Genomic DNA, 17,718 nt, shown 5'->3' with positions numbered 1-17,718 from the left:
GATATTATATTATCGAAGAATTTGTTTGGATTTAGGATAACTTAAAATATTAGTGTCATAGCAAACAATCAACATGTCATGGATACAAAGTAAAAACACTTTTTTCGATTTGCACATATGTAGTTTCTATCATCTAGCCTTAAAGTTTTGTGGTTGCTCCATTAATGTTCCAATTCCAAGTCATTGTCTTCACGTGCCAAAATGTTTAACCTTCAAATTTGCATAACTTTAATGGAGTACATCTTCACCACACATGAGAAATTTATGCTATTTCTTTTGATCAAATTCAATTACAATCATCCATGCTTTTTATCTTGGTTATGATATATTCTTTTCTATCTCATGACATGTCTATTAGAGATTACTAAGCCCTTTGTAATTGGTTAGCTTTACTGTTTCAGTTTGTTAAGCTGTTGTAACAAACTCTGCCACGTGCTCTCTCTTTAATCTGTTTAAATAAGAGGTTATCTCTTTTGTAATAATTCAATTCATTCAATATACAAAATTAAGTAACTGCAACATTAAGAAGCAGTTACATTTCTCTCTGCATTTTCTATTCTTCTTTCTTGTTACGTTTACACCAAGGAGGTAGCTGCCCTGTTTGTAAATGAGGTGCTTAAATTGCATGGATTCCCCTATTCTATAGTCTTTGATAGGGATCCAGTTTTTGTAAACAATTCACAGTTGCGGTGCTTACGTCCAATCGTGCCTTCAGATTCGTTTCTGGTGATGCCATTCCAGAACAATTTCTTACGCAAGAAGATCGTCTTCTCTATCGTGAAAATCCAGTCTACTTGAGTTGGGAAGAGCAAGATCAAATGATTCTCTTGTGGCTTCTTAATTCCCTTTCCACGGATCTCCAACCAAGAGTTGTTGGTTGTAAGCATTCGTTTCAGCTATGGCGTGAAATCAATGAGTATTGCAATGCTCAAACTAAAGCCAAGAGTAGGCAGCTTAGAGCACAACTGAAATCCATGGTTAAAGGTTCCAGTTCTATCTCAGAGTACTTCATGAAGATTAAGGTCATTGTTGACTCTTTGCTTTCCATAGGATCTCCAATCACTCTAGCTGAACATACTGATTGCATTCTGGATGGCTTACCTGAGGAGTATCAAACCCTAATTACCACAGTTGAAAGTCAAGAAGATACTCCTTCAATCAATGCTCTTCAATCTTATCTTCTGACCTTTGAGGCTCGTCTAGAGAGAAATCGTAGTAGATCTGTTTCTGATGCTCTCTCTGTAAATATTGTTGCTGCTTCTCCACCAAGTCCTGCCTCCATCAATTCACAAATGCATACCTACTCTATTAGGTCTCTAATTTCTCCTTCCAGAATACGTAATGATGAACTTAATACTCCTAATTTTCATGGAAATACTGGATATAGAAGCAATTTCCGTGGCAATCGTGGTAGAAGAGGTGGTTATGGATCTCATGGTTACTCAAGATCACGTGGAAGTACACTATTCTGTGAGTATTGCAATAAGTATGGTCATGAAGTTTCGTATTGCTACTATGCTCCATCTGCTTATGGTTCAGATTACTATGGTTTTCCTCCTGGCTATGGCACTCTAGCACCAAGACATCAATCTAATTTCACTCCTCGTGCTCCAAGAGGATTTCATCATTATCCTGAGTCACACTTCTCACACTCAAGAGGATCATATGGTCACTATGATCATTTTGCTCCTGATTCTCACTATAGACCATCTGGCACACATGGATATCCTCCTGATCAGGCTCACTTTGGTTCTCATTATGCTATGACTGCATCAGCTTCTAGCAGTGCACCTAACAAGATCAATCCAGTGTGGTATCCTGACTCTGGTGCCACTAACCATCTCACTGCTGATCCTGGTCTTGTGCAAGAGCCTACTGAAAAGTTCACCTCAGATCAGATTTACTTGGGTAATGGTTCTAGTATCGCTATCTCTACTTGTGGTAATTCTAAGTTCAATTCACCTTTTAATCCTCATGTCTCTCTGTCTCTTAGAAATCTTCTTCTTGTTCCTTCCATCACTAAAAATTTACTCAGTGTCTCTCAGTTTGCTCAAGATAACAACTGTTACTTTGAATTTCGTCCTTATGCTTGTTTTGTCAAATCTCAGGCTACTGATCAGGTTTTGCTAAAAGGCACTCTTACTCCAGAGGGACTCTATGCCTTTCATGATTTACTGGCACCAGTATCCTCAAGCCAGTCTTCTCATACATCTTCTCAGCAGCAACCTAGTAGTAGTTCTGTTGTTTTTCCCTTTTCTAAGAATAAATATGCTCACACTACTGTCAGTAATAGTTCTTCCTATTTTCTTTGGCATTGCAGACTAGGTCATGCCAATGAAAAAGTTGTTTCTAATGTCCTTAGTCACTGTAATATCACTCAGAGTCCTAAAAGTATCTTGGATTTTTGTAATGCTTGTTGTTTAGGAAAATCTCACAAACTTCATGCTGTCAATTCAACTAATAAATACTCTTATCCCTTTGATCTGCTTTATGTTGACTTGTGGGGACCTGCACCTATTGATTTTATAACTGATTTTCGTTATTATTTCTCTATTGTTGATGCTGCTACCAGACATACATGGGTGTATTTGATAAAATTAAAATCTGATACTATCACTCTGTTTGACATGTTTCTCACTATGATAAAGACTCAATTTCACAAAACTGTCAAATCTGTGCAAAGTGATTGGGGTGGGGAATTTAGACCTTTCACCACATATCTCACTAAGTTGGGTATCACTCATAGAGTAGCCTGTCCACATACTCATCATCAAAATGGGACAGTTGAGAGGAAACATAGGCACATTGTAGAAACTGGTTTAGCCCTATTAGCTCAGGCCTGTTTACCTCAACATTTTTGGGATCATGCCTTTCTCACAGCTGTTTATCTCATTAACAGATTACCCTCCCCCACACTAGGTCAAAAATCTCCTCACACACTTCTTTACAACAATATTCCTGACTATGCCTCCTTAAGGATTTTTGGTTGCTCTTGTTTTCCCAACCTTAGGCCCTTTAACAAACACAAGCTTGATTTCAGGTCCTCTGAGTGTACCTTCTTAGGTTACTCCCTTTCTCACAAAGGGTACAAATGTCTCACTAGTGAAGGGAAGATAGTCATTTCCAAAGATGTTGTATTCAATGAATACAAATTTCCCTATGCTGCCCCATTTCAGTCCTCACCTTCCTCTACACACTTTTCCTCACCAGAACAGCTTCTAGTCTTCCATAATCCACCTTCTGGTTCCTCACGAACCTCTGTCACTACTTCCTCTCCTTCCTCCAATCCTTCTACCAATGTTCCAGTCAGTTCTCCTCATTGTCAACATAATGCAGATCTTGTTCTCACCACCACTGTACCTATTGAGTCTACTAATTCTGTTATTAATAGTCTTTCCTCTAGAGGGTCCAGAAGTATTGTCTCTACCAATGAATGCAGTGAACCTGAGTCTATTCCTAGATCATGTCATCCTATGCAAACTAGGTCCAAGTCAGGGATATTTAAAACCATTCACCCTACAGTTTGTCTAGCTCATATTGAACCAACTTCAGCCAAAGTTGCCTTGACTAATCCTGTTTGGTCCTCAGCTATGAAAGATGAATATGATGCACTTATCAAATCTAATATGATGCTCTTATCAAATCAGATACTTGGTCTCTAGTATCTCTGCCACCCAACAAACAGGCCATTGGTTGTAAGTGGGGTTTCAGGGTCAAAGAGAATCCTGATGGGTCTGTTAACAGGTATAAGGCAAGGTTAGTTGCCAAAGGGTTTCATCAAAAGCATGGTGTTGACTATAATGAAACCTTTTCCCCTGTAGTGAAGCCTATCACTGTGAGAATCTTGCTTACTTTAGCTCTAACCTTTAATTGGTCTCTCCAACAACTAGATATTAATAATGCCTTTCTCAATGGCAACCTCCTTGAAGAAGTGTATATGCAGCAACCTATTGGCTTTCAGGACAAAGATAAGTCCTTGGTTTGTAAGCTCAATAGATCCTTGTATGGCCTCAAACAGGCTCCTCGGCAGTGGTTTGAAAAGCTAAAAGCAACTCTGATCAGTCTTGGATTTAACACTAGCAAGTGTGATAACTCTTTGTTTATTCACACATCAACTACTTACAAGTTATTTGCCCTAGTCTATGTGGATGACATTATTATCACAGGTTCTTCTCCAACTCATATCAGGACTCTAATTGACAAACTCAGCAATACTTTTGCTCTCAAAGATCTTGGCACTCTTGATTACTTTTTGGGCATTGAAGTCAAATATCTCAAAGATAAGTCCATCTTGCTATCACAATCCAAGTATATCAGAGATCTGATTGAAAGAGCTAATATGTCAAAAGCCAAAGCAGCAAACTCTCCTATGGTGTCTAACTGCAAGTTAACAAAGGATGGGTCCAACTATGTTGAAAATCCTTCCCTTTACAGGTCCATTGTTGGAGCTCTTCAATATGCTACCATCACAAGACCTGATATAGCCTATTCAGTAAACAAATTCTGCCAGTTCTTATCTGCTCCTTTAGAAGAACACTGGACAGTAGTAAAGAGGATCCTTAGATACCTCAATGGTACACAGTTTCATGGTCTTCACTTACAGCCAGCTAATCCTGGCTCACCATTGGCTCTTAAAGGTTATTGTGATGCTGATTGGGCATCAGAGATTGTGATGATAGAAAGTCTACTTCAGGAGCTTGTATCTTTGTTGGTCCTAACCTAGTCACATGGTGGTCAAAAAAACAGCAAACCATCTCCAGATCCAGCACTGAGGCTGAATACAGGAGTTTGGCTCTTCTTACTCAGGAATTCATATGGGTGCAATCCCTTCTCACTGAATTGAAGCTTTCCTACACTGCACCTCTTCTACTATGTGACAACCTTAGCACAGTGGCTATGGCACATAACCCAATTCTTCACCAAAGAACAAAGCATATTGAGCTGGATCTATTCTTTGTAAGAGAGAAGATTCAAAACAACTCCATTGCAGTCAAACACATTCCAGCCAATTTTCAAACTGCAGATGTTCTTACTAAGCCTCTCTCTCCTACAAGATTTCTCACTCTCATAAGACAACTTAAAGTCTCTAACACAGATCCACCCTTAGTTTCTCAGGGGTTGTATTAGAGATTACTAAGCCCTTTGTAATTGGTTAGCTTTACTGTTTCAGTTTGTTAAGCTGTTGTAACAAACTCTGCCACGTGCTCTCTCTTTAATCTGTTTAAATAAGAGGTTATCTCTTTTGTAATAATTCAATTCATTCAATATACAAAATTAAGTAACTGCAACATTAAGAAGCAGTTACATTTCTCTCTGCATTTTCTGTTCTTCTTTCTTGTTACGTTTACAATGGCTAACAATGGAAAAATAGAGAAGGATTAACAATTTTTTGTTTTTGTGCGACATTAAGGTTGCATCCCCTTATTTAGTGGATCAGAATTAACATTGATGGAGGTTTATTAAGATGATATATGATGAGTGTTATGAAACTCGGTTCGAACCGAACATCTAACCCAATCCTATGTTGCTGATCTATGGGAAGATTTGTAGATTACTTGGTCCATGAACCAGCCAAACACCCACATAAATTCACCTCATGTTTCATTGTAAGTGTTGATGCATATTGTTGTTATAACATGTCTGCATGTGTGAACATTCATTTTTTTTTTCGGCCGAGAAAAAACTCAAAAAACTTTTTAAATAAAAGTAATAAATCGGGGCGCGACAATGTGCCTTATGTAACTTATATTTTTAATTCAATTTATTAGTACCTTACCTTAATGCAAAACTTATTTGTTGTAAAACGGTGAAAAACAAAGGATGTTGGAGGAGGCAATGTGTTATGATTGGAGTAGCATCATACTACAACATAATTGGGTTAAAATTTGATAACAATTTAGTGAAATTGTATGAAAAATAGTTCATCGTTATAATTTATTTTTAGTGGTTCTAAATTGAACCAAAAAAGTGCATGCCCTTCTTGGAGAGGCAATGTTTTATGCAAGTTGAAGATTGTAGATTTGTTTGTAGTATATATAGTGAAATTTTCGATTAATTTTCCTCTTCATCTATAACCATTGCAGTATATTTTCTATCACAAAGTTTGTATCAAGATATATTAACTTTATATTTTTTGACCAATAAGAAATACATAGTATACATAGAATAATACAAATTTTGGAACAGAAGATATGCTCTCTTGCACTAATCATCGTTTAATATGATCCTACCAATTTTATCGGACCCCTCTTTTGTACTGAGTTGGGCCGGCCCAAGAGGCCCGTCAAATACACACCCTTTGTCCAATTTGCGTTAATGCATTATTTTAACTTCAAAGCAATGATTTAAAAACCCGATTCACATCTTTGATTATAATTCAAATTCATTTTTTTAAAGTTAAACCAATAGAAAATTATTATCATTTTTTATTGTTAGTATGTTTATACATGATTATACACATATATATAATAGTATTGATAATATAATTTTTTTTGTATATTATTATTATATAATCAATTATTTATTACTTTTATATCTTTTATATATATATAGACAATAAAGTTATATATCCTCATAACCAATAATAATAAAAATATATGGTAAACATGTTCAGTAAAGATATCCGTGCAATGCTAAAGAGAGACATCAAAAAAATTTGACCCATCATTTGAAGGGTTGGAAATATTTCTACCACAATTTTTAGACTAATAAAGATTAGACATGTAGATAAGAAATTTATCCCTAATCCACTATAGATAGTAAGTGCAAATCTCATTGTTAATGTGATGTCTTGTGGATAATGTGAAGTAAACTTCCACACTTAACACATATTTTTTTGGGCATCAAGAAGAGGGAACATGTATATAATAGGGGGTTTTCAAATCCAGATTGATCCAAAGTAAAACCGATTTAAAATAGATCAAATTGTAAAAACTTAATGTGTTTAGATTGTATTGAATTTATTTTTTAAAGACTGATCAGTATCGTCCGATTTTTGGTTTCACCTATTGAATCCAACTCGATCCAGACCGGACCGAAAGTGTTTAAGTTTGCTCACATTCACATTGTTGTTTTTGTTGTTTTGTTGTTGTTTACTTTATGTTGTTATTTATTGTTGTTTATTCTTAATATTCTTGATCATTTTTTAATGTTATTGAACAATATTTTTGTTGTTGTTTTATGTTTAATATTTAATCATTTTTATGAGTTTTGAGTGTATCTGTAATTTCATATTAAAAAAAACCATCCAAACGGAGTCGTAATCACATATAATATCTGGACCGGATTGGATAAGAAATCTAAACATAAATAGACCAGATTGAATAGAACCGCATATTAATTATATGTTCAGATCGAATAATTTTTTACCTAAAACTCGATCTAAATGGATAGCAAACACCCTAATGTATATAGATAGTGTATAAGTCTTACATTATCACTATATCATTTATTATTAATATTTACAAAATCATATGTATAAATATCACAGTCAAGAAAGAAAATCAATTGTTTTGGTCAATGTCATGTCATATCCATCATCTTTCGGTCATTTCCCTTATTTTAAATAGTGAGGAATGATTAACAATTAAACAATTTGCTTACCGGAATTGTCTTTTTTTTCCCCTCATTTTCTACCCTAAAAATCATATTCCCGAAAATCTAGAGGCATTGCTTCTATTCATCCGTTGGATCTTCTTCCTCACTTCTTCTCTTCTGCTTCCTTTTTCTATTTATCTTCACTCCCTTTTCATTCTGTCGCTAGAAAAAAATCAACTATTCTGCTAAGTACTTCTGAGTTTATTCAATAACTGGGTCACCTTTTGGTTGAGCAACCATGTCTCAAACCAACTGGGAAGCTGATAAGATGTAAAGTTCAAATTTTTATCACTTTTGCAACATGGGTTTTGCTCCATACTCCACTTCCCTTTTTCCCTTTATTGACTTGTGTTCTGGGTTTTTTCTAATTTCATTGATTTGTGGTTATTTGTTTATTATCGTGTTTTGCATCTAAATAAAGTTTGTATTTTTTTGCTGGGTATAGTAGGGTTTGTAGTTCCCTGCAAGTGTTTCGAATGAAATTGCTAATTTTGGATGATGAACTTTGATGTTTATGTAGCAGTGCATTCGATTTTGTTGTCTATTCTATTGATAGGTTGATGTAAAGCTTCAATTTTTACCCTTTCCCAGTTCACTTGGCTGATGCAATCTGTTTTTGCTCTGTGAGATTTTTCAGGTTAGATGTTTACATCCATGATTATCTGGTAAAGAGGGATTTGAAGGCTTCTGCTCAAGCTTTTCAAGCTGAAGGAAAAGTATCCTCGGACCCTGTTGGTGAGTTGTGTAAAAAAATGTGCTTTATGAAAGAATAGAATGTGGATTTTGATGGTGGCATTTCATTTTTCTACTTCCATTTTGGTTTTGTCTATTTTATTGATTTGGTTCCTTTTTTGTGTGTGTTGGCAACTTGGGATTGCAGCTATTGATGCCCCTGGAGGTTTTTTGTTTGAATGGTGGTCAGTTTTCTGGGACATATTTATTGCCAGGACTAATGAGAAGCACTCCGAGGTTGCTGCGTCTTATATCGAGGTTTGTTTGAAACTCTTTTCATTGACTTCATATTACACGATCTTCTTTCATGCTAAATCTGAGTAGGTGAGGGTGTTAGAAATTCTGCAAGGTATTATGGCATGTTCACGTGTTGATTTGGTTAGCTGTTCTTTGCTTTCTGTAATCACTTTAGCTTATAAGCACTAAGGAAAATTATGATCCTTTCCATGGAACCAAAATATATTAAATAGTAATATGTTTGAAAGATGTTAATTCGTTAGTTCCAGGTTGGTTTGACTAGCATTATGATTTGACACTACAATGTCTTGTTTGAGCCTGTGTTTATTGTGTATTCTATGCTACGCTGACTGTGATTTTGAATGTCTTTTGTTACGAGTTTCACTGGATAAAATAATAAAATTGCATAGAGAACACAGTTTTTATTGTCCTGTAAACCTGTGGTGTAAATACAACCTTGAATGCTGAAGTGCACAAATATAGGAAAACGAGAAATTGAAGAGTTAGTTATTAGGGTATTTAATGAGCATTTAGGTTAGTGAGGCATCTCAACCTGTTATAAATTCACTTGCCTGGCTTTGTTAATGGTATTTCTTACATTTGGTTTTCTCTCCAGACTGTCTTTTAGTGTCTTGTGATCAGTTTATGTCTCTCTTATGCTCGTGAGAGGCCTTTGACCTTTGAGAGTATGGTGCTAAACGAACAATTTGGTCAACACAGAACTGCTTTGATTGTTTTATTAAACTCCAGAAGTTGTAGAGTGTTTTGTTTTAGCCGAGTAAAATAGGAATCCAGCCCTTTCATTTTGGCAACTACTTTTGGTATTTAATTTAATCAATGCTCTTTAATGACATTGCCGCCGTTGTTATACACCGATTAATCATTTTACAAGAGTTTCTAAGCAAGAGAAAATAATATTGAGGTATTACTTGAAGTTTTTGGTTTGTGAAACCTCATTTGCAGACACAATTAATTAAGGCAAGGGAGCAACAACAGCAGCAGCAGCAGCAACAACAGCAACAGCAGCAGCCACAACCCCAGCAGTCACAGCATCAACAGCAACATATGCAGATGCAACAGCTCTTGATGCAGAGGCATGCACAGCAGCAACAACAACAGCAGCAACAGCAACAACAACAGCAACAGCATCAGCAACAACAACAACAGCAGCAACATCAGCAGCAACAGCAGCAGCAACAACAACAACAGCAAATCAGAGATAGATCTCATCTCTTAAATGGCAGTACAAATGGGTTAGTTGGAAACTCTGGAACTGCAAATGCACTAGCAACAAAGATGTACGAGGAAAGGATAAAATCACCCCTTCAGAGGGATTCTTTGGATGATGCAGCAATGAAGGTTAGGGGATGTTCTGGTCATCTAACCTTAAGATGAATGCTGCTTTTAAGATACATATTTTCACTGATTTTTTTTTGGTTTTTTATACAGCAAAGATTTTGTGAAAACATGGGTCAACTGTTGGATCCGAATCATGCCTCAATATTGAAGTCAGCTGCAGCTTCTGGCCAGCCTTCTGGGTGATTTCCCCCCTCCTAACTTATCTTTTATTATTATTATGATTGCTCTTGTTGTTGTTTTTAGTCTTTCTGTAGAAAGAAGGTTGCTTTTCTTCATTAATCTGGTGTACTGAGTTTTTTATGTTCACCTTATCATCTGGCATTCTCTGTAGCTATGGGCGTTGACTTTGTGAGTACCAACTTTCTTCATTTCAGGCAAGTTTTGCATGGTGCTTCTGGTGGAATGTCTCCTCAAGTCCAAGCTCATAGTCAGCAATTGCCGGGGTCTACTCCGGTATGCACTTGTCTTTTGAGTGTTCTCATTTTTGGTTTTGTATTTCTTATCAACTGTTTTTCATTGTCATGCCACTTGGAATCAGGATATAAAGAGTGAGATTAATCCTGTTATAAATCCCAGAGCTGCGGGTCCCGAAGGATCATTGCTAGCAATTCCTGGTATTTTCCATACTGTGGTTGATTTGTGCTATTTGATTTCCCATCTAGTCTTTTACTCTGTTCTTTTTATTTTAGTTAATTAGCATGGTTGGCTGTGGATATTTTGGGATTTAATATGCTTTTTAATGATGTTTTATCACCATCCTTTCACATCAAATGGATTTAAACTAGAGATTTTCTTGTGGCAGGATCAAATCAAGGTAGCAACAATTTGACTCTGAAGGGGTGGCCTCTGACAGTGAGTAATCTTTTTACTTCATATATTTACTTTAAAGTGTTACTTCTGGTAGATATAAGCTCCTCCTTTGCTTGTATTTGTTAACCCTATAAAACCTCAATCGTCTGCTAGAAACCGTGGCCAGTGGCCTCTTCTCCCTCTTATCTAGCATCCCAAAATCTTTAATTATTGAAGCTAATCAATTGAGTGATTAAGTTTCTCTATTAAGCTTATTCTGTCCTTTATTAGGGTTTGGAGCAACTACGCTCTGGTCTACTCCAGCAGCAAAAACCTTTCATTCAGGCTCCTCAGCCTTTTCATCAACTTCAAATGTTGACACCACAACAACAGCTTATGTTTGCCCAACAAAATTTAGCATCACCATCAGCCAGTGATGAAAGTAGAAGACTCAGAATGCTCTTGAATAATAGGAGTATGAGCCTAAATAAGGATGGTCTTTCAAACTCTGTTGGTGATGTAGTATCAAACATCGGATCACCTCTTCAAGGTGGTGCCCCTTCTTTTGGGCGTGGAGATACAGATATGCTAATGAAGGTGCTAGTTTTCTTTTAATTTTTCCATCTTCAGTATAGTTCTTTAGTAATTTGCTAATACAGATTTCTTAGATTTACGAAGCATTTCACTCTGAAAGTTTTTGTATGTGCAGTTGAAATTAGCTCAGTTACAGCAGCATCAACAACAGTCAAACACCAATCCACAGCAGCAGCAGCAACTTCAACAGCCTGCTCTTTCAAATCAGCAATCTCAGTCTTCAAATCATAACATGCATCAGCAAGATAAAGTAGGGGGAGGTACTGGCAGTGGCACCGTGGATGGTAGCATGTCAAACTCCTTCAGAGGAAATGATCAGGTCAGTCCTTAGTCGCTGATACCACATCTCAAATCTTATTGCTATCTACAATGTAGTTCACCATATATTGTTCTTGTAAATGAGACATGATTTGTTATATATTATTTGATTTTGATGTATATAAATGCAGCCTACTGACTACCAATCATTCATGCAGTTTCCTCATTCTCTCCTCACCCATCTTCATTTTTTGGTCATTGGGCAATATTTCTCTTCTCACTTGTAAAAGAATGTATAATCACTGACATATATACTTTGAGGTTCACAATTAGATCCGGTTGCATGATTAGAAATCTCCTCTACCTTTTCCTTTGCTATATCGTTGCATAAAACTAGTGATTACATCTAGCCCTAACTTTATTTTTGTTCCTCCTGTTTTTGGCCGTCTATAGCACGTGTCTTCCTTTTCATGGTTGGTCTCCATATAAAGTTTTTTTGGTAAAAAGATTAGTTTCCATTTCCACTTGCACATTCACTAAGTTGTCTGTTATTATGCTTATATAATGGTGGACATTACAATGGATTTGTTTTATGACTGCGAACTTTAAGAGTTTATATGGGCAGGAAGCAATTTGGAATAAGGGATGGTGGAATTTGTGTTGGTGATCATTTCAGGAATCGTTTTCAGTTCTAGTATTTCAAAATATAATTTCTTTAAACTTTAGTTTTCCTGAGCTAAGCAGTTGGAAAAGGATTTACTACTTTTTGAAACCTCAACAGATATGTGACAATCCAGTTGTAAAGCAACATAAGTGGCTATTTATTTATTGCATTTAAGGATGTAAATATCCCAGCTCCAACTACTTGTTTCTTTGGAAGAGTTCTTTTTTAACCATATATGTTTGATGAAATTTCAATTTCTTGCCACACGACTTTGACAATCATTTCTATGATATCGCATGATTATAAATGTGTGTCCTTAAATTTGGTAGAAATCCGATTCATGTATACCTTAAAAATAGTACTGAACATGTTGCTAACATGGTTTTTATGATGCACATTAAGGTTTCAAAAAACCAGATGGGGAGAAAGAGAAAGCAGCCTGTATCGTCTTCGGGCCCTGCCAATAGTACAGGAACGGCAAATACAGCTGGCCCATCACCAAGTTCCGCACCCTCAACTCCATCAACTCATACGCCTGGAGATGTGATATCAATGCCTGCCTTGCCTCATAGTGGTAGTTCTTCAAAGCCTTTAACAATGTTTGGTACTGACGGTACTGGAACTCTTACATCACCTTCAAACCAGCTGGTGAGTGGCTTTTCCATTTAGTTCAATCGTTGGAAGGAATGATAAATTCCTTGCATCTACACTCATTGCCATTCCAATTTGGCAGTGGGATGATAAGCATCTTGAATTTCAGGCTGACGTGGATCGCTTTGTGGACGATGGATCTCTTGATGAAAATGTCGAATCTTTTTTATCTCATGATGAAACAGACCCTAGAGATACTGTTGGCCGCTGTATGGATGTAAGCAAAGGTGCAGTAAACACCATTATTCATTTATCATAAGATATTTTAGCTTCATCCTTACCTAAGTTTCTTAAGTGTATGTGTATGTTTGATTTTCCCTAAATCCAATGCAAAAAAAATGTACGCTTTTCTTCTAATAGATAACTCATTGTATTATTGATGAAGTACAGATCATCTTAAACAGCAATTGAAGAAAACTTAATGACTTGTGTGATGTCTCTCTTTTTCTTTTAGCCCCAAATACACTTTAGAATACCTATTTGGTATATGTTCCCTTCCTTCTATATTTTGCTTTAATAAGTATATGTTGTCAATATAATTCAGAAGGGGTGTGCTTCTATTATATGTGGATCTGCAATGTTTCTCTTTAAGTCTTTGACCTGCATAAAAGGCAGTGACTCAAGCTAAGGGCATGAGTTCATTTTACTTCCAGGTTTCACATTTTCTGAATTAAATTCTGTACGTGCAAGCACGAGCAAAGTTGTTTGTTGCCACTTCTCATCTGATGGGAAATTGCTTGCAAGTGGTGGCCATGACAAAAAGGTATTGTAAGCGTTAGTCTTGAACTGTTGGTACATGTATTTTATTTAGTACTATCTTTGTTCAACTAAGTTCCTCAGGTTAAAATGAAATAAAAAAACTTTGTTTCTTCTCCTATTTAGATATGGAATAATATGATTATGACATTAACCTTCTGATTGGTTTGTAATACAGGCTGTTTTATGGCACACAGATTCTCTGAAGCCAAAAGCTACTCTTGAAGAGCATTCGTCTTTGATTACTGATGTCCGTTTCAGTCCAAGCATGCCACGTCTGGCGACATCTTCATTTGACAAAACTGTCAGGGTTTGGGATGTTGACAATGTTAGTAATATCCATAAATTCTATTTTTGTAATTGTCTTATTATGTGATGAGGGAACTGCGGTAATGTTGTTTGCCTTGTGATCTGGAAGTCATGAGTTCAAATCTTGGAAACAACATCTTTGTTGGTGAAGTTGTGAGGGTAAAGCTACATACATCTCTATCCCCCTCAGACCCCACTAAGTGGGAGTCTCGTCCACTGAGCCCCCCTTTATATATCCATAATTCTCTGATTGCTAGATTAATGTTTTCTATGGTTTTTATTTATATTTATACAAGGTTTGTAAATGTTTTTCCTGTTATAAGTTATTATATGTAGATGTGAACATTAGCTCTATATATTTGCTGGGATGTTGTTTATGATTTCAGGGTTGGGTTGTTTGTTTACCTTCTCATCTGGGTGTTGATGAATTGTGTGTATCCGTTGTTGGCATTCTGCTTGTACTGAATATATACTTACTATGCAGCCTGGGTATTCGCTTCGGAACTTCACTGGACATTCGGCAGCTGTTATGTCACTAGATTTTCACCCAATTAAAGATGACCTTATCTGCTCCTGTGATGGTGATGGTGAAATACGATATTGGAGTATAAACAATGGCAATTGTGCTAGAGTCTCCAAGGTAGAACCTTGTGATTGTTATTCTTTTTTTTCATAATCATTATCCTTTTGTTTTTTGTATTTTATATAAACATTATTATTTTACTTTACATGCACACACACACACACACTCATATATATCCCATAACCCAGTGGGTCTAACACTACACGCAAAGGGAGCCTTGATAGATTTTGCATTAAAGTGGCTATGTATTCATTTTAGTTAATTAACTGACAAGTTTCTTGGTGATTAGGGTGGCACTATCCAAATGAGATTCCAACCTCGTCTAGGGAGGTACCTTGCTGCAGCTGCAGAGAATGTTGTGTCTATACTTGACGTTGAGACACAAACATGCCAATATTCATTGAAGGTTGGTTTGCATAATTTTTCATTAGTTTATTTGTTGGAGTTTGGTGGTAAAATAATTGCTTTTAATTGACTGTCATCAGACGAAGTTATTGTGTTATATGCTTTTCGTCTTTTCTGGTTATTATCATCAGAAGTGAGCTTAAAATAAACGAATAAGATTGTGCTAATGGTGAGGGGTTTATACATTATAGTCATTAGGTCATATGTTCAAATCTCATTGCCACTAAAAAGAAGTAAGACTAAAATATGATTTTGTAGCTGGACCTCACCTCGTGGGATTAAGACTTGGTTGTTGTTGTTGTTAGTCACGAGAACAACTTGAGGGTCAATTTTATTTGTTAGTGACAACACATTACAAGAAGGCCAGAAATCGGGATGGGTGGAAGGCATAACAATTCACCCATAAAATATTTTATATAATGAATCAGATGTCATTATTAGGCTAGGCTAGTTTCTGGCTTAATTTTGCAATTTCATTCGGTGTTTTTTATTCTACTTTTTATGCTTGGGCATGCATGTAATTGTGGAGATACATAAGAGTTATACATACCGAATTGGTTATAATTTATAATTTTTGTGACCATTGCAAAACTGTATTTCATAGTTGCTGTGTCATCCTGACAATGGTAGTTTTGCCCTGTCTTGGTGATTTCAGCAATAGTTTTAGGTTTCCTCATTCAGTATTTGACTTTCTGTCCTACGAGCATCACTGACTTTTTTCGTTGCAATGTTCGACAATGAATGCAGGGACACACAAAGCCGATACATTCTGTCTGTTGGGACCCATCTGGGGAGTTGTTGGCATCTGTAAGTGAAGACTGTGTCAGGGTTTGGACTCTTGGAACCGGGAGTGAAGGAGAATGTGTACATGAGCTCAGCTGCAATGGCAGCAAGTTTCACTCATGTGTTTTCCACCCAACGTACCCTTCATTGCTGGTTATCGGTTGTTACCAGGTAACTTCACATACTTTTCCATTCTCCCTTCTATACTAGTGAATTTAGTTGTGTTTTCCATTCTTGCCTCCTTAAATATGTAACTAAGAAACAAAAAAGAGGGTCTTGAAACAAATGGGTTTATGTGAGTCTCAAGCTTGATTAGAAAGAAGTGGCAATGACCTAGCATTAACGCCATAACATTGTCAATCTATATCAAGTTTCGACAATGGTTTACATCAGCTATTGACTGTCTAACACAACCATCACTTATTATCGATGTGATCCATGGTGTTGTAATTTGGTCTGTTACAATTTGCAGTCATTGGAGCTATGGAACATGAGTGAGAACAAGACAATGACAATTTCTGCTCATGAAGGTCTTATTGCTGCCTTGTCTGTTTCAACTGTAAATGGTCTGGTTTCTTCTGCCAGTCATGATAAGTTTGTCAAACTCTGGAAATAACCTTATAGGTTTTGATCACTGTTTTTCATATGTTTCTAGTTTATGACCTTTTTCATGTGTTTTTTATCCCTTTAATTTTAATGTAATCTTTAGCCTCTCTAACCTTTTTAATGTGTGTTTCTCTGTCTGTCACATGTTCCATAATTACATTTTCTTGGAACACTTTTGCTCTTGCAGCATGGACTGGTTTATCTTGTACATTTTTATTAAACTACATTTTCTTGTGAATTGGACCTGTTATTAAACCATATGAGATTAACATATGTGACACCAATTTCCTATTTTCATATTGGAATGCTAAATTGCGTTGGTTCAAGTGGTACATGCTTGATTTCCCTTAAGTAAGAACCCGGGTTCGAGTCTTGTGGATGAAAAAAATGCTCGTTGGGAGAGTTAGGACTTTTGTTAAGATTGACATATTTTCAAATTTAAATTGTGGATGAAAAAAATGCCCGTTCCTTCAAGTGCCATGCTTTATGTTTTTCATACTTTGTCATAAACTTTTGTTAAGATTGACATATTTTCAAATTTAAAGTTTAAAATCTTTGTTAAGAGTTAAGACTCAATTTAATTAAGCTCATAAAAATTCTAATCTAATAACTTGATGAAAATGAATTGAGTAACAGAAAAAAAAAAAAATGTATGTACTGACAGTGTATGACTTTTATACATTAAGTATATCATATATCATTCGTGCTTAATCATCATTAAATCTTTATAAAAGTAATACAAATGAATGATGAATAATATATTGACTGTATATAAATCTTGACATGGACAACGCGTAAATATTACACTGAAAAAAAAAGTTTCGACTGAAGTTTTGAAGAAAATAATGAATCAAACTAATTTTTTTAGTCAAGACGTAATTAATGAGTTTAGTAAACTAAAAGAGGTTTAATACTTTTGCCTTAAAGATAAATGCTACTATTAGGTAAAATGTTGAAATAAAAATATTTTGTAATTTGCTTAAGTAAATAGTAAGATTTACTCTATGTTTTTATTTATTTGTAGCAAATTTTTAGGCTAAATTATGGACAAATAAATTATGGCATCAACAACATCGCAATTGTAATTGTGACATCACCAATTGTATTTTCCTGCAAACTTTTGCATTTTTTATAAACATATGGAACCGTCCACGGTTTAAAATGGGTCCTATTTTTTTTTGTTGGGAATGCAACTCATTAAGAAATGCAAACATTTTAGAAATGCATTGGATTGTGGAAATGCTTAAGATTTATGAAATTCCTCACATTTAGAAACACATTTGAACGATGATATGGGTAAGTTATAAGGACACGAGTTAGAGTTTAAGATCTAGTGTAAAGTTTTTTACACTGTTAAAATATTATTTATTATTGATTTATATTACTTTTGTTTGAA

At 35.7% G+C, this 17,718-nt stretch overlaps 1 protein-coding gene across 3 annotated transcripts; it reads left to right on the top strand.

Moving 5' to 3' along the window:
* LOC109326806 (transcriptional corepressor LEUNIG-like) lies at positions 7,640 to 16,556 on the top strand. 3 transcript variants are annotated; one of them, XM_019559645.1, is made up of 18 exons: positions 7,640 to 7,866; positions 8,234 to 8,331; positions 8,477 to 8,586; positions 9,529 to 9,924; positions 10,015 to 10,103; positions 10,299 to 10,377; positions 10,463 to 10,538; positions 10,727 to 10,776; positions 11,005 to 11,310; positions 11,423 to 11,626; positions 12,647 to 12,877; positions 12,963 to 13,107; positions 13,534 to 13,643; positions 13,815 to 13,964; positions 14,430 to 14,585; positions 14,818 to 14,934; positions 15,681 to 15,887; positions 16,189 to 16,556. In XM_019559645.1, exons 1-18 carry the CDS (start codon positions 7,835 to 7,837, stop codon positions 16,330 to 16,332), a joined length of 2,700 nt encoding a protein of 899 aa, XP_019415190.1. In that variant the 5' UTR covers positions 7,640 to 7,834; the 3' UTR covers positions 16,333 to 16,556. The 3 variants fall into 3 exon arrangements, with proteins under 3 accessions (XP_019415190.1, XP_019415189.1, XP_019415191.1); XM_019559644.1 differs by having other exon boundaries at positions 7,643 to 7,866; positions 12,632 to 12,877; XM_019559646.1 differs by having other exon boundaries at positions 7,645 to 7,866; positions 12,632 to 12,877; positions 12,990 to 13,107.

Source organism: Lupinus angustifolius, chromosome LG14, assembly GCF_001865875.1.
Source record: "Lupinus angustifolius cultivar Tanjil chromosome LG14, LupAngTanjil_v1.0, whole genome shotgun sequence".
Lineage (NCBI taxonomy): Eukaryota > Viridiplantae > Streptophyta > Magnoliopsida > Fabales > Fabaceae > Lupinus > Lupinus angustifolius.
This window is presented reverse-complemented; position numbering and strand designations above follow the sequence as displayed.